At 37.8% G+C, this 26,201-nt stretch overlaps 1 protein-coding gene across 2 annotated transcripts in view; it reads left to right on the forward strand.

Annotated features, from left to right (window-relative positions):
* LOC122795577 (metallophosphoesterase domain-containing protein 1-like) overlaps positions 1 to 26,201 on the forward strand; it is a 629,119-nt gene that overhangs the window by 344,514 nt on the left and 258,404 nt on the right. For both annotated transcript variants that reach the window (XM_044063825.1, XM_044063826.1), the window contains exon 5: positions 20,184 to 20,291. In XM_044063825.1, the coding sequence (XP_043919760.1) occupies positions 20,184 to 20,291 (108 nt within the window). The remainder of the gene's footprint in view (positions 1 to 20,183; positions 20,292 to 26,201) is intronic.

Here is a 26,201-nt window from a genome sequence, read left to right on the forward strand (position 1 = left end):
AAAGGTACATTCTACTAGGGCAGTTGCCTCCTCTGGTGCCTCTTTCAAGGATCTGGATATTTCTATCCTTGAGGCTGCTACTTGGTCCTCTTTTCATAATTTCAATAAACATTACAACTTTGATGTTATTTCCAGGCCCAGAGCAGGTTTTTCCAGTGCTATTCTGCATGTGTTTGTGGAGGGTTTCTCTGTGCTGTCCTTCTCCCAGCCTTCCTCCTGAGATTTTGTACTGTATCTTAGGTGAAGAATTCTGCTACAGTGATATGGAAGAACAATTGTACAACATCTTACCATAACAGTGTATGTCATTATCTTCACTTGTGCAGTATTCGCACCCCCCTTCTCTCTCTGTTCTGAATCTTCCCCTGTATTGTGTTTTCCTCCTGGCTGAGGGGCACTTTCTCAGTTCTTTCTTTTTCCTTCTGGTGCACATGTTCTTCTTTGTCCCTGAGGGCAGTCTGTTCCTGTTGGGGCTTTTTCATTTCTGAGTGTTTGCATCCGTATGTCACCTTTATGGCCTATGTCTTATGATGTATGGTGCCTATAAGAGCTGAAGGCTTTGGTATACTGGCCAGACATTGGGCTATCCTTGGTAGAAGATCCCCTTAGGTGAAAAATACTGCAACAGTGAAGAGAAGGGCATCTACTGTTATGGTAAGATTTTACACAACTGTACTATTCTTGGGTATTATATATTCTAGAATATGTTAGCAAACTCCAATGGGCATCTTTCTTCAGTCCCTCAGGAATCCCTCAGACTGCAAAGTATCAACTTCATCATATTCCTCTAATTATTTAAGACTTACTGATTCAAGAGGCAGGGAAATATGCACCCTGTGTCTGTGCATTAGTTGGGAAAATGCTTTACTCAAGACTTTTTCTGGTACCCAGGAAAAGGGTACCTGGAGGCCCATTACAGATCTAGCCATAGTAAGCATGTTTATGTACATTCCAAAATTCATAATGTTGATACTCCAACCTTTATTCCCTCTTACTTCCCTTCTCAAGCCTTTTTGGTCAGTCTAACCATAAACAATGCTTATCTTCATATTTCCCTTCATAAGAAGCACAGATCCTTCTTAATGTTGCTTGTTTTAAGATTCTATAATCTGTTTACTTCTTTGCCCTTTGGACTATTTTACCACTTCAAGAATCTTTACCAAATCCCTTCCTCCAGTAATATCTTAAAAGCAGACTTTAAAACATACACATTTTCCTTACCCAGAAGATTACATGATCTTAGACTCAATCAGTAAGGAAGGACTTACCAAAGATATTATTTGTGACTCCCCCCACCTTTTGACTCAGACAGCATTGTTTCTCTCCTCATTTAGGTTGCAAGGATAATTGCCAGAAACGTCCTCACAGACTGGACTTACACATGCAGAATAGAGGAGAGGTGGTTGCAGACTGAACAAGGAGAAGGTAATGATTAGTTACTTATCTGTAGCCAGGATCCACCAAGTTATGAATGCTCTCAAGTCACTACACCATAGGTACCAGTATGATTCTGTCATAATCCATGTGGGTGGTAATGGCCAGAGACATACTTCCCTGGACTATATAAAGAGAGGCACTGTAGATCTCTCTTAATATGTGTCTCAAGCAGGTATGGGCCTTGCATTGACCAGAATATAAAAGCCAAAGAAACCAAAAGGTATTACTGGTCAATGCTAGGAGCCTAAACATGAAACTCCATACTCTGCAAGCTCTCCTCATTCTGGAGAATACAGACATCATTGTCATTTCCAAGACATGCTTTAAATCCACCAAAATTAATCCAGCAGTGCAAGACTTTAGTGCATATTTTGACGGCAGAGCTGTACTATTTTTTGGGTATTTGATATTCCAGAACAGAAAACTCCCAAGTTTACATCAACCTATACAAAATTGCTCACAGAGACCCTGTACAATCGTGTAAATGGCTGTATAGAGGCTGTTGCACTGAATAGAAGTAAGCCCTAAACAAGCGGCACAGACAGGGACAAAAGGTGGAGGAATCTCAATATATGTTAACAACAAGCATAACTCTATGTTGGTTAAACAAGATGATGCCATGGAATTTGTCTGCTTGCAAATCACCATAGACAAAGTCCCATACCATATCCTAGAAAGTTGCAGGTCACCCTCTATGTCCCTAGAATCCATTAACTTGTACCTAGACCTACTGGAGACACTGACCATTAAACCAAATGCCCTGTTCAAGGGAGACTTTAAGTACCCCACTATAGACTGGGAAACATACATTGCCTCATACTCACAAGAACAGCAATTCCTAGACTTTATTAATACAAATACCCTTGACCAGATAGTGCGCACACCAACCAGAGGTTCAAACATACTGGGCCTGGTACTTACTGATATGGAAGACTGATGCACTCCTCCTTCCCCCAATGTCACATCCTCACTAGTGAGGTCAGACCACAAGGCTGTCTTCTTCAAAATAAAAACATGGTAACTCTAGCAAACCCTGCAACAGTTAGGCGCCATCCCAAAGCAAATGACATCTTATTAAGTGATAGCTTGTCAAAATTCATTGCCTCTCCTAACCCTGAGTTTACAGCAAACAGTGTGAAATTGCTCACAGAGACTTTGCACAGTCATGTAAATGGCTGTATAGAGGTTATTGTACTGACTAGAAGTAAGCTCAAAACAAACTCTAAACTCAAGCCATGCTGGTGGAATCCTAACTTTAATAGGGTTTATAACTAAAAGGAAAAAAGTTATCACTAAAATCAGGAAGAGCGACTCCCATAATGATTGTAGCTCTCTAATTAAAATAGGAAACTAAGATGACTATGTCCAGAAAGGCCAATTATGAAGTCAAGATAGCCTCACAGGATAAAGACAACCATAAGGCCTTCTACAGCTATGTCTGTAACCTCAAAGGCAATACACATCAATGTGCCAAACTGGTGGTCAGTGGTGCCACCTTCACTGAGTAGAGTGACATAGCAAATTTGCTGGCTGACAGATTCAGCTCAAACTTCACCCTTCCATGACCTACCTACCAGCATAACCCCCACCTAACTGTTAGCAGGCAGCAGGTGCTGGCAGTGCTCACTTAGACCAAAAATACAGCCCGAATGGACCCCAACAGTATCCTGAGATGTCTCCTAAATAGCTTGAAACATGACCTATCAGGACCACTTGAGTCACTTTCAACTATAGCTTCAAAACAGGCTTTGTACCATGAGACTGGAGGACTGAAACTATTATCCCACTTCATAAGGGTGGACCATCAACTGACCCCAGAAACTTCAGATGACTTAGTCAGACTAGTTGAATATGCAAAGCCAATGAATTAATTATTGTGGAAATTACCAACAAAGATATAGGTATCCTTCTGACATTGGATCTACCCAGTTTGTCTTTATTAAGAGAAGGTCACGTCTACTAAACCTGGTGGACTTTTTTTGAGAAGGTCACCAAGGCAATGGATGAGGGGAAAACAGTGTATGCTGCCTACCTGGACCTGGCTAAGGCATTCAGTAGAATACCTCACTTGAGTATAGTAAGTAAACTCACCAAACTGGGCATAAACCCCTACATAACTCACTGGATTGCCAGTTGACTCATGGACAGGACCCAGGAAGTCAGGATTAGTGAGATCTCATCTCCAAAGAGACCAATCACCAGCAGGGTACCTCAGGGCCACATGATGGGGCCTTTCCTATTTGGTGTCTGCTTCTCGGAGGTGAAGACTAATGTCAATGGCCATTGGCTGACTAAATTTGTAGATGATTACAAATTGGGAGCTATCACAGACCCCCCTCCCCCAATAACACAAACATCTTATGAGAGGGTCTAAGACAGACAAATGGCTGGTGTCAAAGTCACAGATTAAAACACAATGCCAAGAAATGCATTAGAGTGTCTTTTAGGGAAAGCTGCCACCCAGGCTGATTTCTTCATTAAAAAGGCAACCCTAAGATTTACCCAATAGTCAGGGATCTGGGAACATATGTAGACAGTCATTTGGCCTTTGACCAATATGTGGCTTTGGTAGTAAATCATTTTATGTCACCCAACGTCTAAGTAAGGGGATGGCATCCAGGTCCAAGGAAGTCATAGTGCCACTTTAATCGGCCTTTATCAGACCCATCATTGAGTATAATGTTCACTTCTGCATGTACCTGACCAGACGTATGAAACAGTTGGAACACCCACACAGGTTCTTTACCAGAAGAATCCAGGGTATAAACACATTGTTATATACATATTGCCTTAAAGCCCTGGCACCATACTTGTTCTGCTACAGATTACTGAGAGACAGTTTATGGCTGGTATACAAGTCATCCTCTGATCCAGTTTTGATGGGCCTTGGCATACAAGTCATCCTCTGATCCAGTTCTGATGGACCTTTTGCACATCCTTAAAATGAACAGCATCAGAACCATTACATCCGAAGATTTCATTTTGCTTGTGACATAAATAAGGCATGATGGCGAGACATAACTGTATCTCATAGGATCCCCATGCTCTGGAGCTGGCAGTAGCATAGATAAGATGGCTCTAGAGGGGCAACTGCCCCAAGCAAAAAGTGTTGGGGAGCACGATTAGTCAATCTTGATCTTTTTTTAATGCAGTACCAGCTTCTAAAAGCCAGTATTCCATCTGCAGTCAAATTTGAGCACTGTAGCACTCCATGTGTGGTCTAAACTGTAGCAAACTGCTTGCTATATTGTAACATGTAGTTTGCTACAGTTTAAAAGTAAAAAATAAATAAATATATTGAAGGAGGGTGGGAGCAGGGCACAGAAATGGTACCCGAATGGCTGGGGCAGGAGGGAAGGGGCCATGTCATGCATCCAGCCACCTGGTTGACGTGCCAGTAGAAGGAATGTCTGTTCTTTTTATTTTTCCTTCTTAGTGGAAGAGCTGGGGGGAGGGCATAGATCTAACTTTACTAATCCAATCACTTACAATACATTCATCAGATTATTACAGTGAAGTATTTTTTTTGTTTGTTCTTTATTTGAAGAGCTGAAGGGGTGAGGCACTGGTTCGTAGTACCAGTCCAGGGAGCTGGTTGAACCAGCTACACTTCTGGGAACAGGCTCCCTATCCATGTGAAGCAGAGTCCATCCCTAGCCCCATTTAAGTGCATCCTTATCAGAAATTCAGCCTGTGTCTGGCCCCATGTCTCAGATAGAGAGAGGAAGACAATAATGCCCAAACTAATATACCACTCCCCCACATAACTTCTAGAAACTTCCTGACTAACATGCCCCCTCTTAATAAACACCCATGATACATACAATTGGGTTGGATTGCATGGCTAGACTTATAAAGGCCCTAGTGGTCATTAGCCTAGTATATACCTATAAACCTGTAGAGCTTTGATTTATGTAGATATGAACAATGTGGGTCATATTTTTTTATTCCTTTCAGGCATCTATTTCTTGAGAATATGCAATAGGAGGCAAGAAAAACTGCTACTAGGAAATCTTATTTATTCACATAGAAAAGATTTTCTCTTTGGAGCCAAAATAGGGGACAGGTCCAATATCAAGCACTGGCACCCCTAGTTCTTCAGTATCTGTGTAATAAATTGCTTAATTCAGGTCTAGCATACACGTCACTATGGGTGTATTTTTTTTTCCATTTCAGACTGTTTCTCCCTGGATCCCTGCTTACCTTCTCTTTTTCAAGTCAAACAATTTTTAAAGTGGGGTTGTGCTACTTGGAATGTAAATGTTGTTTTAGAGAAGCTAACTCAACCACAATCACCATTTCTGCAACCACCTCTTCTCTGAATTCTTAAGTGGGAAGACTATATTGCTGGTAGCCTTAACTTCAACTAGTTAGATATATGAATTACAGGCCCTCATGTCACTTCAACATTTCCTGTTTTTTTCACAAGGACAGAGTGAGTCATAGAACCAGCATTTTCTTTATGCCAAAGCAGTTTCTGAATTTACAACTTGCCACACTATTCTGCTCTCTGCTTTTTACTCTAATCCACAAAATAAAGGAGAGAACATTCTTCACCACCTTGATGTTCATAAACAGCTGTATATTGATAAAATTAAAGACTTTAGGAAATCTAATTTAGGAAAAGAAAATGGGTCAGCCATTTTGTAAACAAACTATTTTCAGATGGCTTTCTCTTTCCATATTTTTATATTATTCAATCCATGGAAAAATCCTTCTTAGAATGTAAAGGTTTATTCTGTCAGGGCAGTTACCACCTCTTGAGCATTTTGGACAGGTTCTGTCTCTAGAACCATTTTGGAAGTAATTATCTTTGCCTCTGTTCACACACTTACTAAATATTAGAAACTCCTGCTTTTTGTAGAAGGAGGACTGGATTCCCTAGATCTGTTGTACAGGGCATTCTGGACTCTGGTTCAGCTCCCACCACCCTCTCTTCTTGAGTGTTGGCAATTGGCCCATTGGCGATTAGTGATGGAAAGATGATCTTATGAAAAAACATAATACAGCTGTGTAAGAAACTGACCTTAATTGTAGATGTTTGCATGATCACTATTCTATTACATATATCTCCCTTCTTCCAACACCCCTCAGCGTTCTCCTTTTTTAGCCAGGATGAGGTGTCCTTACCTATGTATGTATATTTTCCTCATGTATTCTAACCTAAGACTTTACTTAATATAATCAGCTCCATCCTCCTATTTAAAGACAAGAAACCTCTAAGTTTCTGGCATAACTCTACATCCCTCTTATACCAGCACATCATCTTATACTTAGAGCAGATGTGCAGCACTTGAGGAAGGAGCCTGAGTTTTATATACTGGCTGGATGTATGATTATCCTGATAGAGAAGACTAAATGATAATTGTAGATCAACTTGTGTGTGTGTATGTACCTTTAGGAAGCTACCCAAGGGCTTGCACAAGTGTATAAATACTGAGCATGTGCAAGTCTGACTGCCATTTTACAGCTGTTGAGTTATAAGCATGTTTGTATGTAAGGTCTGTCTGTTACCCAGTTTGTTTATATTTTATGATGCTGCTATCCATCCTGCTGTGTTTCTGTGTATTAAGGCATCTAAATGAAATACCCTGCCTGCTTGTCATCTATGTTAGAGAGGGACAAGTGACATGGTGTCAGAAGCAGCATGTTTAAAGGGACATGAGGTTAAAAGAAGAATGGCCAAGACAATTCATTGCCTGAAAGAGTTCCAGTTTCTTTCACTTAAGTCCGAGAGGCACGTGGCTGGCATTGGAGGAATATAGAGGAGTGAATCATCCCTCCTGCACACATAATTCACAAAATGGGTCAGAAATGAATTTCAGATGTTAAAACTTGCTCAAAACAATTTCTTGTTCGCAAAATATGAAATGAGGCATACAGAATGCTCTGAATTATATTTGCATAAACTGATATATCCAATATTGATAAAAATATTTGAATTACTACAGAAAATGTTTAAAATAAGTCCAAATTACATAAAATGAATAAAATAAGAGAAAATTACTGCATTTTCGTTAAGCACATATTTTTCATATTAATTAAAAATATCCGAGTTATCAGAAGTGTATAAAGTGTTTGCATTTTTGTGCTGTATTACAGTAAAGTTATTTAGCAAAGTACAGCCATTACAGAGCATATTTCTCAAAGAACAGTGTTTTGAAGAGTTTATTGTGTATTTGAATGTTATTAAAAGCTCACACAACAGTTTGTTCATACATAATTACAAGGGCCATATTTTCAGTCTGTCTGTGCACACTTTGTGGGCATGGCAGATGGATTTCAAAATCCCAGTGCACTTGTGTTTGACAATAATATTGCAGAGAACTGGAGAGTGTTTGAGCAAGAGTACGACATTTTCATACAAGCTGTATTTTCTGATAAAAATGACCATACAAAGGCATTTATTCTGCATAATTTAGCTGGGTCAGAAGCTATTGAAAGGGAACTTTCATTTGTGTATGCACCTGCTGTCTATACAGGAGAAGGGGGAAACTATCATATTGTTGTGCAGGCTGAGTCAAGGGAGGACACTGAGTGCTTAAAATGTAAATTTAGAGAAATGTGTAACCCCCAGGCAAATGTTACAATGGGGATGTACTTATTTTACACAATGAATCAAAAGCCTGGTGAAACTTTTGCAGCATATGTAACTGACTTGAGAAATAAGGCTAAAACATGCGTATTTGGAGATTTAAGGGGTGAGTTGATAAAGGACAGACTTGTGTGTGGTATTAAAGATGATGCTGTGTGAAAGATTTTGCTTTGTGTGATTTAACTTTGAATAAGGCCATAGAGGTTTGTCAAATTCAGATATATGAGCTCACAGAAAAGCACACAAATATGCTTACAAATGAGAGCAGCTCTAGAAGGTACAACGACAAAGCTCATGTTGATAGTATGCAGTACATGGTTAAAAGAAACAGGCTTAAGCACATGGCAACAACTGTAGCCCCTGCAGCACCCACTAGTAAACCCCAGAGCTTTCCAGCAAATTCTAGAGTTTGCACAGGCTCAGTGAAGCATAAGTGTGAGTGAGCAAGCTCAAAGTATGGGCCCCAACCCAGTTTCATTGCCAGCTGTCATAACTGTGGTGGAAATCTTGAATCTAAAAGGGAAAAGTGTTTAGCATTTGGTCAACAATGCCACAAATGCTATAAGTGGAATCATGTCAAAAGGTTTTGTAAATCAAAAGGTCCTCATTCTTTTATTAAAAGGGAACATTTTAGAAATGAGTTGAGCAATTAGAGAGCTGCAACCCTACTCTTTATGTTGATGGTGTGTCAGTGCTTTATGAAACAGTCAATGCAGTAGATATAAAGGCAAAGTATGTAGCATTTTGTACTGTTCGGATAAATGGCAAACACATAGAGCTCAAAGCTGACACTGGTTCCAAGTGCAATGTTATGTCAGCAGAAACATTTGCTAGTGTGTGTCATGGTGAAAGGCTTGATTTGGCAAGGTGTGCAAAGCTTGTTGCTTATGGAGGTGAAGAAATTCAGGTCTATATTAGAACATTGAAGTTTCAAAACTTCGAATGTCCTAATATCGACCCCTATTCAGCAAAAGCTGAAAATATCGAAGCAACAGAAAACCGATTTTTTTCCTAGGGAAAGAATTTGGTTGTACGTTTCTGTTGCTTCGGTATTTTCAGCGCTGTGGTGGAAAGTTACGGGTTGGGTTCAGGTAAGTGTGCGATTGAGTATGGGTTAGGTTAGTTAGGGTTAGGGTGCGGGTTAGGTATGTGTGAGATTGTGTGGATGTAAGGGTTAGCGCGAGTTAGGTGAGTTAGGGTTAGGGCGCAGGCTAGGTATGTGTGCAATTGTGTGGACATGAGGGTTAGGGCGGGTTAGGTGAGTTAGGGTTAGGGCGCAGGTCAGGTAAGTTTGCGATTGTGTGGATGTGAGGGTTAGGGCAGGGTAGGTGAGTTAGGGTTTGAGCGTGGGTGAGGTGAATGTGCGATAGTGACAGACCTTAGGGTTAGGGTTTGGGTTAAGGTAAGTGGATAGTGGTGTGTGTGTATAGTTTAGTGTAGGGTTAGGCAGGGGCGGCCCATGCTATTGGACTGCCGGACTGCAGCCCCCTCAGCAAAAAGAACTAAACAAAAATAAAAAAAAAAAGAAAAAAGAAAAACAAATTTTTTAAAAATTCGCGGACTTTGCGCATGCGCAGTAGTCCAGACTACTGAGAGTCTATGCGCATGCTCCAGGCAGTCCAGCAGTCCTGATAGGGATACATGAGGAGACGTCTGTGCACTTTTAAAGTGCACAGACTCGCTGGGAAAACGCGTCGGGGCCGGACTGCAACACCAGCAGTCAGGAATTTCTCGTCGGGAAGTTTGGATCTCGGGAATCTCGCGGGTCTTTGCATCATTGGGCGGGCAGCGTTTGGATGTACGTTGGATATTATGGACAGCCGGGACAGGTAAGTGTGTTTGTTTGACATTATGGTGCTTTTTACTATTTGAAGTTATGCTTATTTACTGTTTGAATAGATGGTGGTGTGTGTATGTATGATGCTTTTTACTGTGTGTATCTATTTATGATGCTTTTTACTGTTTGAAGGTATGGTGATTTCTGAATAGGTATATATATATATATATATATATATATATATATATATATATATATATATATATTTCAGCTAGTTTTATGTGGTGTGAATGTAAAGGTTGTTTAAACCCATGTTTTACTTCATTATGCAGAAGTTGAATGTAAGAATATGTGGTTTTCTCTCTTTCCTGTCTTGTCTTTGGGACCATGCAGATATGCTTTTGTATTCGAGTGAAGAACAGATCACTCACAAGTTTTGAAATCTTTTTCAAGGACATTGGTTTTCTGTTTTTTGTGGTAACTCTGGCAACATCTGACTCATAATGCTGGCAAAAGTTGAGTCATGCTTCCTGAAGTTAATATGGAATCTTAACTCCTGCATCACTAGAACAAAATAATCTCTTGCTCTCATTCTCTATATTGCTATGGCAATTTCAACAGTAAGTTTACAGCATACTCTTTGTTTTGTTACCTACAGAATTATAAAAGAATCACTCATGTTTTTGTTTTATCTAGCCAAGTTACTTCAAGAGATCTACCCCCCCCCCCCGTCACACTTTTTGCAGGCCCATTCAAGGCTTGAAAAAGTGTATCTATTATTTTGCACATACCAAGCTGTTTTTCAGTACATTTTTAACATAATGTCTGAGTTATCACTGCGAGTGAGTGGTTTAAGATTTCTACTTTACAGCTCCAGGGGTCAGTTTTGAAGTGTGAGCAGGCTGTGAAGTGTGAACATTGTTTGCAAGGATTTTCTCCATGTACTCAAATTCCCCTCAAACTTTGCAAAAACATGATTGGTGATTGGTAATCCGATTTTCTCCATATATTACATTCACCTTTGTACATGAGGCCCAGTTCACGAGTGAAAGGGTCCAAGAAGGAGTATTTCACTTATCTGATTAATAAATCAAAGATTTGACTGTTTGCCAGTTTAGCTTTCAAAACAGCTGCAGCGGTACACTGCAAAGAGGGCCCTTTTATACATTTTTGTTGACTGTATAGAGAGGGGGGCTGTGTGTGTGAAGATGCCCCAGGTGGTCATGGTGGTGGGGTAGGGAATACCTCAGGCTTGAACCCTGTACCCTGTATACAGGTGTTAAAGACTCAAGTTCCCTACCCACCACCATTTGTTAAAAAATTGCAGATTTTTGCCTCATATTTGATCTGATCTGTTCCTCATAATATCTGTGGTTTGTAAATGTTACAATGCTTGATATTTGATGGTGTAGTAGTAGCATTGTTGCCTCACAGCTGCAGGTTCTTAGGTTTGATTCTTAGCTGTGGTTCCTTCTTTGTGTGGTCTGTTATCTTCTCCCTGTGTTTGTGTGGGTTTGCTTTTATTTGATGGTGCACTGGTAGCACTGGTAGCATTGTTGCCTCACAGCTGCAGGTTCTCAGGTTTGATTCTTGGCTGGGGTTCCTTCTTTGTGGGGTCTGTATCGTCTCCCTGTGTTTGTGTGGGTTTGCTTTTGTGTCATCCCGTGTTACAAAGACATGTCTGCATTATTTCTTCCTGGGCCTCTGCTGAAAATTGTTTTTTTGTTCCAAGTCAGACTGTCCTGATTAACAAATGTTAAATAAAATTGACAGGCATTTGAATTTCAGACTTCAGGTTTCTGAATGTTTAATTTCTTACATATTTGATGGTGCAGTGGCAGTATTGTTGTCTCATAGCTAGAGGATTTGTGGTTTGATTATTGGCTGGGGTGCCTTCTTTGTGGAGTCTGCATCTTATCTCTGTGTTTGTGTGGATTTTCTCTGGTGTCCTGCCATTTTACAAAGACGTGTCTACAGTATTTCTCCCTGGGCCTCTGCTGAAAATTGTTTTTGTTCCATCAGAAGTAAAATTGACAGGCATTTGAATTTCAGACTTCATAGTCTTCAGAAAATACATAGTAAAACAACTTTTTATTCTAGCAATAAATATATAGTAACACAACCTTTTATTATAGCATTTTTTTAAGTTTATAAGATGACTATTTGAAATTTTTCCTTATTTTTGGGACTGCAATACCCTGTTAGTGGCTTTGTCCGGGTTTTTTGTGCTAAGGTTGACAGCTATGGCAAGAACTGAATTCACTGAATATGTTTGAGGGCTGTATTCCCTCATTACTGGGTTTGTCCAGGTGTTTTGTGCTAAGAGGTTGACAGCTATGGTGAGAACTAAATTCATTAAATGATAGCAATTTAAGTTTCAGTCTTCCTCTTGTTCACAAAACAGCTGATTTGGCGTAGTGGTATGTTGCTCTTGACAGTTTTGCACAGGGACCTTGTCTGTAAAATGTACAGTGGTAACATAGCATTTTTCTTTCACAAAGCAGGTGATTTGGCATAGTGGTATGTTGTTCTGACTCTTTTTTGCACAGGGAGTTTGGCAGTAAAATGGTGGTAACACAGCATTTTATTCTAGCAGCTTTCCAAGATTATACAAGCAATGTTTAATGTGTCCCTGGTTTTTGCCCTTTTGACCCACCCCAATAAATTTGGCTTTTTCCAGACTTCTTGTGCTGCGAAGTTGAGATGCAGTTGAGTATTGAGTAGATTTTACAAGGAGCTGAGAGCGGCAGGGGAAGAGAAGTTTAGTGCTAATAGCACAACAGGCTGTGTACTTGCTTATAATGCAGACAGTTGTTGGTTCTACTCCCATACGGGGTGAATGCTGCCGTACTGAAAGTTAAGATACTAATTATGAGCCTGTTATCAGTTTGCCATCCATTTCCTATTGCAATATTACTAGCTTATTTTTAATGTAATTTAGGCAATTTATTCCTCAGGGGCTTCAGACACTTTATTGTTCGATGAAACCATGAAATATAAAGGTGACTGCTAGTAGCAACCTCTTCATTACAGATTTATTTAACGTGGAATTATTTAGATGACTTTTTTACTACTTCAGAGATTGTGCATATTTACTGATAATGGTGGACTGTAGAATTGTGCATATTTACTGATAATAGTGGACTGTAGATGTTTGAGTAGACTTTTATGATGGAAATGTTCTGAATTGGGCAGTTTTGTTTCATTGTTTACTGGAAAAATGTTCAAAGCAATAGGAAGGTGTATCAAAGAGCACATGTATGTTTCATAAGCAAGGGGCCTATGATTTGAAAACAGCCCAGAATTATTTTTTATCTGTCACAGGTAAAATGTATTTCTTTGAATGTGGGTTTTAATGTTGTTTCAATGAGTGTGAGTTTCAAGGGCAGAGAAGTTTTAATGCCAAGTTTGTTTAGCAGATGTTTTAGTGTTTGTGCTGCAAAACGCAAAATAAAACTTTCAAATGAAGTTCAAATCATCATAGAAGTAAGTCAGTATGCACATTAGTGTTTATGGTAAATGGAGTGAAATAGCAAAGTAATGAATCATTAGAATGGCTGCAGGGGGAGGCTCCATTTGACCATGGTTTTGTGAGGGGGAAGGGCGGCAAACTTAGACAGCCCCAGCTGAACTATACCTCCCAACTGTCCAGATTTTCAAAGAATGAATAGTTTTTTTGCTTCTTATTTTTGGTTTGTTCCTCATAAAATTTGTGGTTTTCTGGCAAATCATTTAGGAATTAAGTCACTAAATAATGACACACTAGTTTCAGACTTCATAACCTACAGAAAAATGAATGCTAAAGTAAGACCTGTTATATCAACTGTCCCAGTTTATACAAGAGCAATTTTTAGTACTGTTTATATGTTCCCCCAATATATTTGGCCTTGTCCAGATTTATTACATTAACAGGTTGAGAGGTACATGCAAATTGCTTTATAGAATTAGGCATAGCCAAACCTCTCAACTGTCCCTGAATTTGGCTCAAAATGTTGCTCTTCCCCTAAATAATCCCTCTGCAAAATAGCAATTTTGGAAGAAAACATGGAGGGTTTACAATTAAGAAATAACTGTAATAATCAGAGTTATAGATTACTTTTATTTCAGAAATGCATGTAGACTCTTTTATTTTGTCAGCTGCTCAAGTTAGCAGTACTAATATTAAAGTGTCCCTTCTTTGACAGGTTCCCAGCTGTATTGTGTGGCTATTTTATATTGTTGCATCACATTTTTGGTCCATTTTTCATAAAATTGTGTTTTTTGGCAAATTAGTGGTAAATCATTAAAGACTGAAGTTAGAAAATAATGACAGACATTTGAATTTCAGATTTCGTATCCTTCAGAAAATTCATACTAATGCAAGACCTATTATCTTTCTAAGTTTATAAGAACAATATTTAAAAATTGTCCTTATTTTTGGGCCTTTGTCCCACTTCTATGTATGGCTTTGCCCAGATTTCTTGCCCTGAGGGTGAGAGGTATGACAAATGTGTTAGGGCCAATCACCGTCAGCCAGAGACATTTCAAATTGCGACATACTTTTTGCACCCCACTCCCCCATGTAGTGACTCTGGATGTGTCCAAGCAAAGCAAGGAGCAGTTATGCAGTGTAAATGTGCAGCGTATCCCCCCATACAAGGTAGACACAAGTACTACAGTGTCTTTTCATCTGTTCTTGATTTTGCAGAATGGTCTGGTTTCTGTCATATTTTTGTACTGTTGATTTATGCTTGTTACTCAAAGTGCCTGTTGCTCTGTGTTTTAAGTAGCAATGCTTTAATGACCATCAAGTAAGCTTGTCTGAGATCATAACTTGCAAGTAAGCTTTAATAAGCATACTGTTAAAGAATTGCCAACATTGAAGCCTTTCTGTTGTTGCCATGCAGAGAATACTTAACTAGATAATGTATAAACATTGGATATTGAAATGCATATGACAGTATTTATAGTAAAGGTCAGGATTACATTATTTTAAGAAGCTCATTACACTTGTTGGAGACTTCTAGTGATCTCTGAGGGCTTTACCAGTAAACTAAACAGAATGCCATTCATGTGTGGTCCATAACCTGTACAGTAATAATTTAAGCAATGTATTTTGAGCTTGTTTCTTGTTTGCTTTTCATTTTTACTTTGATCGTATTTTCCCCATGAAACAAGTAGATAGTTGTCAGGTAGCAGGTCTGTTTTCGATAAGAAACATTTTTATAAGTGAGGGCATCACATAGATTGCTACTTTCAGCATGTTACTTGGTGCTTTAATAAAGCTGAATATAAATTATAATTAGAACTGCAGTGCAAGGAGAAGTAGTTTGACTTGAATGCTGATTGTTTTTCTTGTACTTGATTTTGACTGGCATTCCCATAATGTATTTAAAAAGTAATTTATTTTTTCATGCCACACAACATTTTTGGTTCCATCTAGATATTAAGTAAGCTGTCATGCAGCCAATGCATTTAAATATTTTTATTCTTTTACACTTCATTTGTCTTGATTGGACTCTCATAATGAGGGCTTGGCACCCAGGGCAGCATATTTAATTAAAGTTAGTTTTTGTGGTTTTTGAGCATAGCTCCTCCCCTTTCTAGTTGGCCGCACCTCTTCCTATTGACCCCACCCATTCAGCTATCCCCTGCAGCCCCCCTTTGATTTGAAGTCACCAGCCACCACTGGGGTTAGGTGTAAGATTTTAGGTGTACATGTGTGGATTGCTGTTTATTTGGTGTGCTTGTGTTGTGTGTATGTGTTTTGGAACAGCTAATTTTTCCCTATGAAAAAATTTGCTGTTCTGTATGGTTTTCAGCTTTCGCTGAATAGGGGTCGATATTAGAACATTCGAAGTTTTGAAACTTCAGTGTTCTAATATAGACCCAAGAAATTCAGACTGAAGGTTCTTTCATGTTACTCTACTGGGAGAAGCTGCAACTTATTTAATGTGGTCAAGAGGCATGTCTATTCATTATTAGGGCTCAGAGATGTTTGAAAATGGGACTGCTTTCATTTAATAAAGAAGTCCATCATGTTAGCTTGAAAGAATACTACTCTAATTTCATCCGGTACATTTTTTTTCTAGGGAAGCTTCCAGTTGTGTACTGCATGAAGTTAGATCCAGATGTCAGTCCAGTTATCAGGCCAGCTCAAAAAGTTCCAATAGCCATGCAGGACAGAGTGAAAGCCGAGCTAGATGAAATGGTGTGACAAGGTTTGATTTGCCCAGTTACAGAGCCAACAAGATGGGTATTTTCCATGGTGGTATCTCGTAAGAAAAGCTCAGATGACATCAGAATATTTATTGATCCATGAGAATTGAACAAAGAGCTAAAAAGACCTCATTATCTAATGTGCACTGTCAAAGAAGTCACAGCCTTTATGTCTTAGATGCAAAGAGTTAATTTTGGCAAATTCAGCCTGACAAGAAATCATTAGGTACTACATTTAGTACTCCTTTTGGCAAGTACAGATTTTTAAGAATGTCATTTGGGTTAAATTCTGCAAGTGAAATCTTTCAGTATGCAATGGAGCAACTTTTTTCTGTGTATTCTTGTGCTACTGTAGTAGATAACATACTAGTAGGAGGTAATGGTGAAGCTGAGCATGACAGAAACATCAGAAAATTTCTGGAAATGGCACGTCAAGTGAATCTTAAGCACAATCTACAAAAATGCAAATTCAAGCTATAAGAGGTTACTTATGTTGGTCATTTATTTACCAGTCCAGGCCTGCGAACAGACCCTTCTAAGCAAACAGCCATTCTTGAGATGCCAGCTCCAGACAATGTTCAAGCCCTGAAATGTTTTCTTGGCATAGTTAACTACCTAGGTGAGTTCATTCCAGACTTGAGCCAACTTTCAGCACCACTCATAGAGCTGACATGCAAAGATATATCCTGGCCTTTGTTAGAGTAACACCAAAGAGCATTTGATGTCCTGAAACAGAATTGCTGGTCTGCAACTCTCAGATACTATGATGCTCATAAACCAGTTACTCTTTCATGTGATACTTTGAAATTTGGTCTTGGTACAGTCATTCGACAGGAGGGTCAGCCTGTTGCCTATACATCAAGAGCTCTTACCTAAACTGAAATGCAGTATGCCCAGATAGAGGAAGAGCTTTTGGCAATTGTGTTTGCATGTTCAAAGTTCCATGATTATGTTTATGGTAGACCAATCCAGATCAAAACCAACCACCAACCTCTAGTTACTATCTTAAGGAAGCCTTTGTAATCAACTCCAGCCAGATTGTAACATATGATGTTGAGATTGCAAAAGTATAATTTCACTCTTGTCTACAAAAAAAGCAAACTTCTTTATCTTGTTGATACGTTGTCCAGATTCCCCAGAAACACCACAGAACAGTATGAGAATGAGAACCTTGATTTTGAAGGCATGGAAGTGCGATTTTTTTCTTCCAAAGCCTAGTACCAACCTATGAACCTATGATTATGTCAGTCGCCCTGCTAGACAGGGGCCCAGAGAAGTAAATATTGTGGAAGAAATATCCAGGGAATTGGGAATTGTTATGGCTAGGCTTGCATAGGCCCTAGGGCTGATAGCCTAGTACAAACCTATGAACCTATGAACCTATGTCTTGATGAGCTGAGACATCACACAGCCACAGATCCAGTTCTACAAAGGCTCAACCACCTTATCATTCAAGGATGGCTGTCAAAGCAATCTAGTTTACCCCAAGAAGTGCAACCTTATTTTCCATACAGAGATGAGATTTTGTCTGATACTGGTATCATTATGGAAGGTCCGAAAGTAATTGTTCCAAAGTCCTTGCAACAAGAGTACATTACTATCTTGCATCATGGTCACCCAGGAGCTGACCCTGCCAAAAGAAGGACGAGAGGTCTAGTATTTTGACATTCTATGTCACAAGATATCGGGAGTGACAGATGCGTTTAAGGTGGAGGTGGGATTACATCAAGGATCAGCTCTGAGCCCTTTCTTATTTCCAGTGGTGATGGACAGGTTGACAGAGGAGATCAGACAGGAGGCCCCATGGACTATGATGTTTGCAGATAACATTGTGATCTGTAGTGAGAGTAGGGACCAGGTTGAGGAGACCCTGGAGAGGTGGAGCTATGCTCTAGAGAGGAGAGGAACAAAGGTCAGAAGGACTAAGACAGAATATATGTGTGTGAATGAGAAGGAGGATAGAGGAATGGTGAGGATGCAGGGAGTAGAGCTGGAAAGGTGGATGAGTTTAAGTACTTGGGATCAACAGTTCAGAGTAATGGTGAATGTGGAAGAGTGGTAAAGAAGAGAGTACTGGCAGGGTGGAATGGGTGGAGAAGAGTGTCAGGAGTGATTTGTGACAGACAGGTACCAGTAAGAGTGAAAGAGAAGGTCTACAAGAGGGTATTGAGACCAGCTATGCTATATGGGTTGGAGACACTGGCATTGACAAAAAGGCAGGAGCCAGAGCTAGAAATGGCAGAGTTAAAGATGTTAAGATTTGCACTGGGTGTGACAAGGATGGACAGGATTGTGAATCAGTATATTAGAGGGTCAGCTCAGGTTGGACGGTTTGGAGACAAAGTCAGAGAGGCGAGATTGTGTTGGTTTGGACCTGTGCTGAGGAGGGATGCTGGGTATATTGGGAAAAGGATGCTAAGGATGGAACTGCCAGGTAAGAGGAAAAGAAGAAGGCCTAAGATAAGGTTTATGGATGTGGTGAGAGAGGACATGCAGGTGGTCGGTGTGACAGAGCAAGATGCAGAGGACAGGAAGAAATGGAAACATATGATCCACTGGGGTGACCCTTAATGGGAACAGCCGAAAAAGAAGAGAGAGATGTCACAAGACATTGAGAGACTACTTTTATCTTGTTCAGTGTATAATAGTACAAAGCCACATCAACAGAAGGAGCAACTTCAGCTAAACCAGATTCCTGAACTACCTTGGTCGACAGTAGCCACCGACATTTTTGAGTAGAATGGTCAACATTATTTGGTGTTCATAGACTCTTACTCCAATTGGTTCGAGATTGACCTAGTTCCTAATCTAGCATCCAGTACTGTCATTACTAAGATGAAGTATCATTTTGTAGTACATAGTAGTCTGCACTGTTATTTCTGACAATGGCAAACAGTTTACAAGCCAACAGTTCAAAAGATTTGCCAAAGAATGGGACTTTACTCGTGTCACAAGTAGCCCAGAGTATCCGTAGTCAAATAGTATGGCAGAACATACAGTTTAAAATGCAAAACAGTTACTAGAGAAGTCAAAATGAGATAATAGTGATATTTTCGTGAATCTCTTGAATCTCATAAATATTTCTCTTGATAAACATCTTTGTTCACCTGCTCAGAGACTTCTGTCGAGACAAACCAGAACCACATTACCAATCAGTAGTCAATTGTTGGTTCCATGTGTCAAGAGCAACAAGTCAATGAAAACCAATCTGTTGAAGAACCTAGAAGTCCTACTACAACAAGACCAGCAGACCATTCAATCCATTATGAGAAGGAGAAGTGGTAAGGAAGCAAATGTCCAAAGGTTATAATTGGATTAGTGTCATGAAGAATATTTGCCCAGAGCTGAGATCATACATTGTGGAATCACAAGGAGCAGAGTTTAGTTGGAATTGGAAACATTTGAGACCAGTGTCTGAGCCTATACCAGAACACATAGCCTGTGAGAGAGACCCTTTATCTCAGAGTGAGTTGTCCAGTGTTACAATTCCAGAGGAAGTTCCAGAGAATATTCCCATTCCTGTGATGAATCCAGAACTTCCTGATGCAAGTTGTTCACTGAAGGCTGCCTCTGTTGCTAAATTCAGTTCAGATTGTTATGTTACAAAAGCCAGTCATATCTCCAGACCATGTAACAGATACACAGCAACTTGGACATGAACACTGTGTTTGTTTCTAATGTCTATAATAATGCATGTCTAACTCCAATGTTGTTTTTACCAAGGGCAATCTTTTTAAGAGGGAGGATGTAGATCGATGTGTGTATGTATCTTTAAGAAGCAATCCAAAGGCTTGCACAAGTGTATAAATACTGAGCTTGTGCAAGTCTGACTGCCATTTTGTACTAAACATGTAAGTATGTCATGTCTGTCTGATATACAGTTTGTTTATATTTTATGATGCTGCTGTTCATCCTGATGTATTTCTGTGTATTAAAGCATCTAAACAAAATACCCCACCTGCTTGTCATCTGTGTGTCCTGCAAACATTCTTGCAAGTTGATTTTTTTGTCATTTTGTGTTTTTTCAGCTACTTATGTTTTGTGATTTGTTTCTCAACTTTTCATAGTAAAACTGAAATGTAATATACACTGTTAGTCAACTTTATCAAATGGCTTTCTTTGCTGGTACCTTTTTGAAAGCTGTGATTCTTAACTGCTACTGTTTTGATTCTTTAGGAATTTGTGACAAAGTGCCTGCAGTTGGGCATGTTGGATGTGAGGCCTTAACAACTGCTGTGAAGGAAATAAAACCAATGCTACACGTGTTTGGTCATATTCATGAGGGTAAGACTATGGTCCTACATGTATTTTCCTAGCTATTATTAATAAATATTTTATTTATTTAATGCATTGGAAGTATGTTTGTTTTTTGTTTTTCAGAAATACTATTACGAATTCTCAAAGGCAGTGTATTGTACCTAATGTTTGAGATAACAAATACAACCCCACTGACTCATGCATTTGTAACAAGTGCATAATACAGAACTCAAAACACAGATATGCAAAGAATGTACTAACTGCACTAAATCCCTAAACATAATTTACATATTCCGGTTATTTTAGAGCAAACCTCCCCAAAAAATGGACCTTATCTACTCTCCCATTTATTACTATCATAAATGGCAAAAAGCTAGGCAGTAGACCATGGATGCTTCCACACTGTGTTTTTTAAGCTATTTTAATTTTGCTGCAACAAAACTTTTCCCACATTTACTTGACATATGACATGCAAGGACATCTCTGTGGGTAGCACATGTGTTTTCACCTCTGTGTTATTGACAATAGATGTGTTCTGTGTGCCATTTGCAAGCTCATATGTTTTCATCACTAGAACTGGCAAGCAGTAAAAAAGCCCCTTGTCTACCCCCTTAGAAAGCAGAACTTAAGTACTAGCTGCTGAACTAATTAAACCTGGCTTGCCTGAATAACTGAAGCGTTTGTTGCCTTTCTTTCCTGCCACAGTTGTAGAGATGTGTTTTTAAACTCATGCTTTAATATCTTAGTGATATTATACAGTGAACATAATGCAGAACAAATGTGACTACTGAAGCACTGTTTACACTAATATATCTCAGACATTGTAAGTACGTAAGAACTGATAAGACTGTACTGTACTGGAATTAACTGAAATGAAACTGAAATGAAAGTCTTTATCTGTTAATTACCCAAACTCATGCTGAGCAGGTGCCAGCTCTCCTTTATGGGCCAAGTCCTGGGTACTTTTCAGAATGAATTCTCCAAACACTGTGTTAATTTAATAAGGATTTATTAGATGTTCACAATATCTGAATACTGTCTTCATTAATAGTACTGATAAACAATATCCAAAGTTACTGCACATCAAATTCTGATTGTCCTGAGCAACATAAACTAAAATAGTCTTTATTTGAACTGTCTTCTGTACTCAGGCGTGAGTGCCTGTAATGTAGCTTAATCTTCTCTGTAATGACAGGATGAATTAACTAACTGACTGACTTCCCTAACTGTATCTGAATTATATTTTAATAATACCAAAACCCTGTAATGCTTTACATGCCCTCTTGGCATTGGTTTCCTTGGTTTCCAGGCCTAGTCTTATTCTACATTCTATTAAGGAACATTCTGTAGCTGGCAAGATTGTATCTTTCCCTTGAGAAAAGAACAGTCCGTATTTCTGTATTTTCTGCACATTTTATGCTTGTCTTTCCTTTCTAATAAACTGTCTTTCTTTGAAACTGAATGCATGCATATCTGACTCCAAATTTCAGGTCTTATTCTACCTAAATGTACTATAGTGAATTTACTGAGAATACCCTAACTGTAACAGTTGCCCCTAAGGTCCCTGATGAAAGTGTACAGGGACCTACTTTTGAAGTTTCCTTACATCTGTATTGCTAACTACTGTATACAGCTTTACACTACCTGACTCATAATCTGAAGATACATTTTCTTTATTTGGTAAATAAACTTGCAATTTTAATTTTGGCCATGAGGTGTCACTTGAGCGTTTATGGCTTGTTTGGATTGAAGTCGCTTAACTTTATGATTTAATTATAACTAGGCAATTGTTTTTCTTTATTTGGTGAATAAACTTGCAATTGCAATTTTGACTGCCAGGCTTAAAGTCTGTTAACTTTATGATTTGATTTTTCATATTACCTAGATTCATAGTCTTTAGAGTCTTTAAGTCTAAGTTCTAAAGTATGAGTGATATATTCAAAACCTATACATTATTCTGAAAATTAGTGTCTTTTAATTTTTTGGATTTTAAAGCTGATTAACCTGTCCTTGTGAATCTTTATTTAAATTAGAGTACAATCTGTTAACTCTGTCTATTTTTCTTCCATATCTCTGTATGTTGTAATGGTAAAGCTACAGTGTTTATTGCCTATTTTTTTACCTTATGAACTGCTGCCTTAATGTACTATTATGTCTCTCTCTTATAGCAAATAGAACCCTTTTCTGCTGTTCATAGATTTAAATCTTTAAACATTATACTGTTTCTTTTTATTGTATAGCCTATCAAGCATGATGGCTATTTTCTGAAGACTAACTTAAATCTTCCCTAAAGAGATAACTTTATAATTGGTCTTGAAGCATAATTACCATATCCTGTGTTAACTTGTGTCTGTAACGTTTCATTTAAATTTGCTCTATAATGCTTCTTACCTTTTTAACTTTTATGTGCTGTAATAGATGTCTGCCTCCTAAATTTGTGTCGGAAATATTTTATGAATATTTATAAGCTATAATAGTTTACTTAAACCTATACTTTCTGTATTTCAAGTCTGTACCTTTGCATTGTCTGTTAGTGTCCTTTCAATTTTCTAATGTACAATAATTATGTAAAGTGCACTGTAATCTGTAACCTAATTAAGAAATTAAGCCTGCCCTGTTATGCCTTAAGTGCATTGAATAGCTATTACTACCTATTCTTTAGATAACGTATCTTAATAGTGCACTAAACTTATGCTTTCTATATTTCAGATCTATACCTTTAATTTTTTGTTGGTATCTTTTTTTAACTTTCTAACTAATATACAATAATTATGTAAAGTGTACTGTAATCTGTAAGTTAATTAACAAATTAAGCCTGACATGTTATAGACTTAGTATACTGAATAACTATTACTACCTATTATTTAGATAACTTATTTTAATAAGCCTGTAAAAATAATTATGTTACTTTACTCTTAACTAATGAAACATAATGTAATTATGTTACTTTACCTTTAAAACTAATGACTGAATAATGTGAAGTAACTGACTATTATTTTTATATTCTGAGATTTGACTGAAATGTACTATACTGAACACATAACTGAGTATGAATGTCATATTCGGAATCTTGAATGAAATTTACATGAGCATATACTGAGCATTTAAAATAGCTGTAAATATTCTGGAAACTAACTGAAATAATACTAAAATAATACATTTTTCCCGTGTTAACTAAACACAAATAAAAGCATAACTGAAACTGGTACATGTTATATTCTGAAAACCAAACTATTAGTATATTTTTTTTGTCAGTATTGCCTGAACATAGTAGACTGAGAATTAGTACTGCTGACAAATTGTCTGAAACATGAGAACATTTTGACAGTGTTACATGAACCCAGATAAAAATGAACATGTATACTTGCTTTAACTAATAAACTGAAAACTATTACTGTTAAATAACTGAAAACATACATACTTGCTTTAATTCATACATTTTAACTTTAAACAAACATTGAAGACTTAACTGAAACACATTAACAGTGAACTTCTGCACCACAGCTCTTGCCAGATTTTACTCTGCATTCTCCCAGTCACTGATGAGGTAAAGGAAGGCCTGCTTTAACGTTGAAGTGTCCTTTTTCATGGTTATTAAACCTCTTCTTTCCATTTCTTTTGCAAGTCTGGGTAGCTAAAGTTCTTGACTGTCTTTAGTATCAGGTCCTTAAAATAACATTTGCATCTTTAACAATTATAAACTGACAGCATTGCTTATTTCCCTGACCTTATTTATATGTTTCTGCATGAAATAAACATTTGTAGCTTTAACAGTTATAAACTGATAGCATTGCTTATTGTGCTGACTTTATTTAAATTTTTCTGCATGAAATAAACATTTGCCGCTAATAAACTCTTGCAACGCTGTAAGCAAACTGATAACCTCAAATGAAACTAAAGTAGTAATCCAACACTGTGCATTTCTGCACCTATATGAAATTCATTTTAACTGTGGAACATTTTACATTTTCTTTCATGATCCTTAGATTTTAACATACTGTTCTGTGAGTGAAACTCCACCCACTGTCTTACCATAACTGTTTCTTACGCTGACATCATTTAACTTTTCAGTACTACTGAATGCTGCAAGAATTTATCATTACTGTCTACAATTTTCTTGGATAAACAGTAAAAACTATAAATGCATTAAATTGATCTTCATCCTACTGCATTATGACATACCGTGCTGTCTTTAATTCAGGTTGCTAAGCTGGCTGTAATCTGATCTGGTGTTCTTGATAAACTTCCATCTTTGCATGAAATATATACAGTCTTAAACTGATTACATAATGTACTCTTTTTATGCATAAGATCAGAACTATTAACTGTACTGTCACTTTTACAATGTAGCATTGACTTTAAATTTTACATTCTGTAAACAAGCAAACATTATTTTTGTCTCTGTCTATATTAAGATATTGTTTATGCATTGCAACACTTTAATATAAAGCTCTTAACTAATGACTGCTAAACAAAACAATAACACCAAAAATTAATTTGCCAAATCTGTACCTGTAAACCCTTTATTCTGCAAATTAATTTGACTGTTATTTCTGATATATCTTACAAGACAAAGAGGTATATGGTTACCCTTTTTTTCTAACTGGCCACACCCAATATGTCTTTCTGAGCACTTCAGCTGTGTCAGCTGAATTGGAATTTATTTTATCTTTAACCCATAAATCTGCATGTTCCTGTCGTAACCAATTCTTTAAAATTTGCATATTTGCACAAATCTTGTCTCTGAAGTCTAAAACAGCATATAACTCTGATGACATATTTATACCTAGTACAGAGCTGTTACACATTGAACTGTTAGCTGCTGTAATCTTTGACCCTTTAAATCCTGATAAAAATGCATTTGTGTTCTCTAATAAAAATCTATGTGTAACTGAAGTTGATTCTTCTGTAAACAATGAAATATTGTCATTTCTTTTAACCTTAAACAATGACAGATTAATGCTCTGATTTGGTGCCAGACTGCTCCAGCCTTTACAGATAACTATGGAATGCATTCTTTCTTTATTTTGCTCTGAAACAGTAGCAATTTTACTTTGCACTAAAGTCTGTTTTTCAGTTATACTGGAATTTACTTTATTAAAATCTGCACTCTGATTCCTCTTATCTCCCCTCAGTGCAATGTTTGCACTTGATTCTGATTATAAGAAACTAGATGATGTAATGTGAACTTGAGAAATTGCCTGCATGTTATGTACATTGACTGTGTTGACATTTGTATGTTTAATACTACAACATAATTCTGTATTTTGAATTCTGTGTGCTGAAGCATTTACACAAGAATTATTCAAGTCTGAAAGCGCACTGACAGAAGCTGACTCATTATCTTGCTTCTGTGATTTAACCCTTTTGCGTTTAGAAATAATTAACATTCTTGAACTAATAACCTTTAACTTTAAAAGAACATTTCTAGACTGCTGTACCCAGTTTTTAAAATTAAACCAAAGATTTACTGATGTTTTAACTGTAGAAGTATTACTTGACATGTTTATACAACAGGTATGCAAATGACTTTTACTGATGAATTTAAACTTTTTTTGAGCTATTAACTAAAAAGTGAATATAAAGTCTTACATAAATTTATTATCCTGGAAGAATGTGTCCTGTTGTCTGTAGCTTTTTAACCTTTTTCTTGCTTCTTGGCTGTTTGACATCACACTGGAAACTTGAAGGTTTGTGGAGGTAGCTGTTAACTGGATAATGTATTTTTATGTTCTGCAGAAACACTGCAGAAATGTATTGATTTAGTGCTGGTTTGCTGAAGTTCTTTGAAGCTTTTTCTGAAGTAAGCACTGGTGTTGTGCACTTTAACAGATGTAATTGCTGTATATATAGGTCGTCTACTGTGTCTGTTTTCTGCATGAAGTAATGCTGTCTTACAGAAAGGTCTGCTCTGTAATGAGAAACTGCAGTGCCATC

This window comes from Protopterus annectens, chromosome 2.part2 (assembly GCF_019279795.1).
Source record: "Protopterus annectens isolate FY-2018-M chromosome 2.part2, PAN1.0, whole genome shotgun sequence".
NCBI classification, from domain to species: Eukaryota; Metazoa; Chordata; order Ceratodontiformes; family Protopteridae; genus Protopterus; species Protopterus annectens.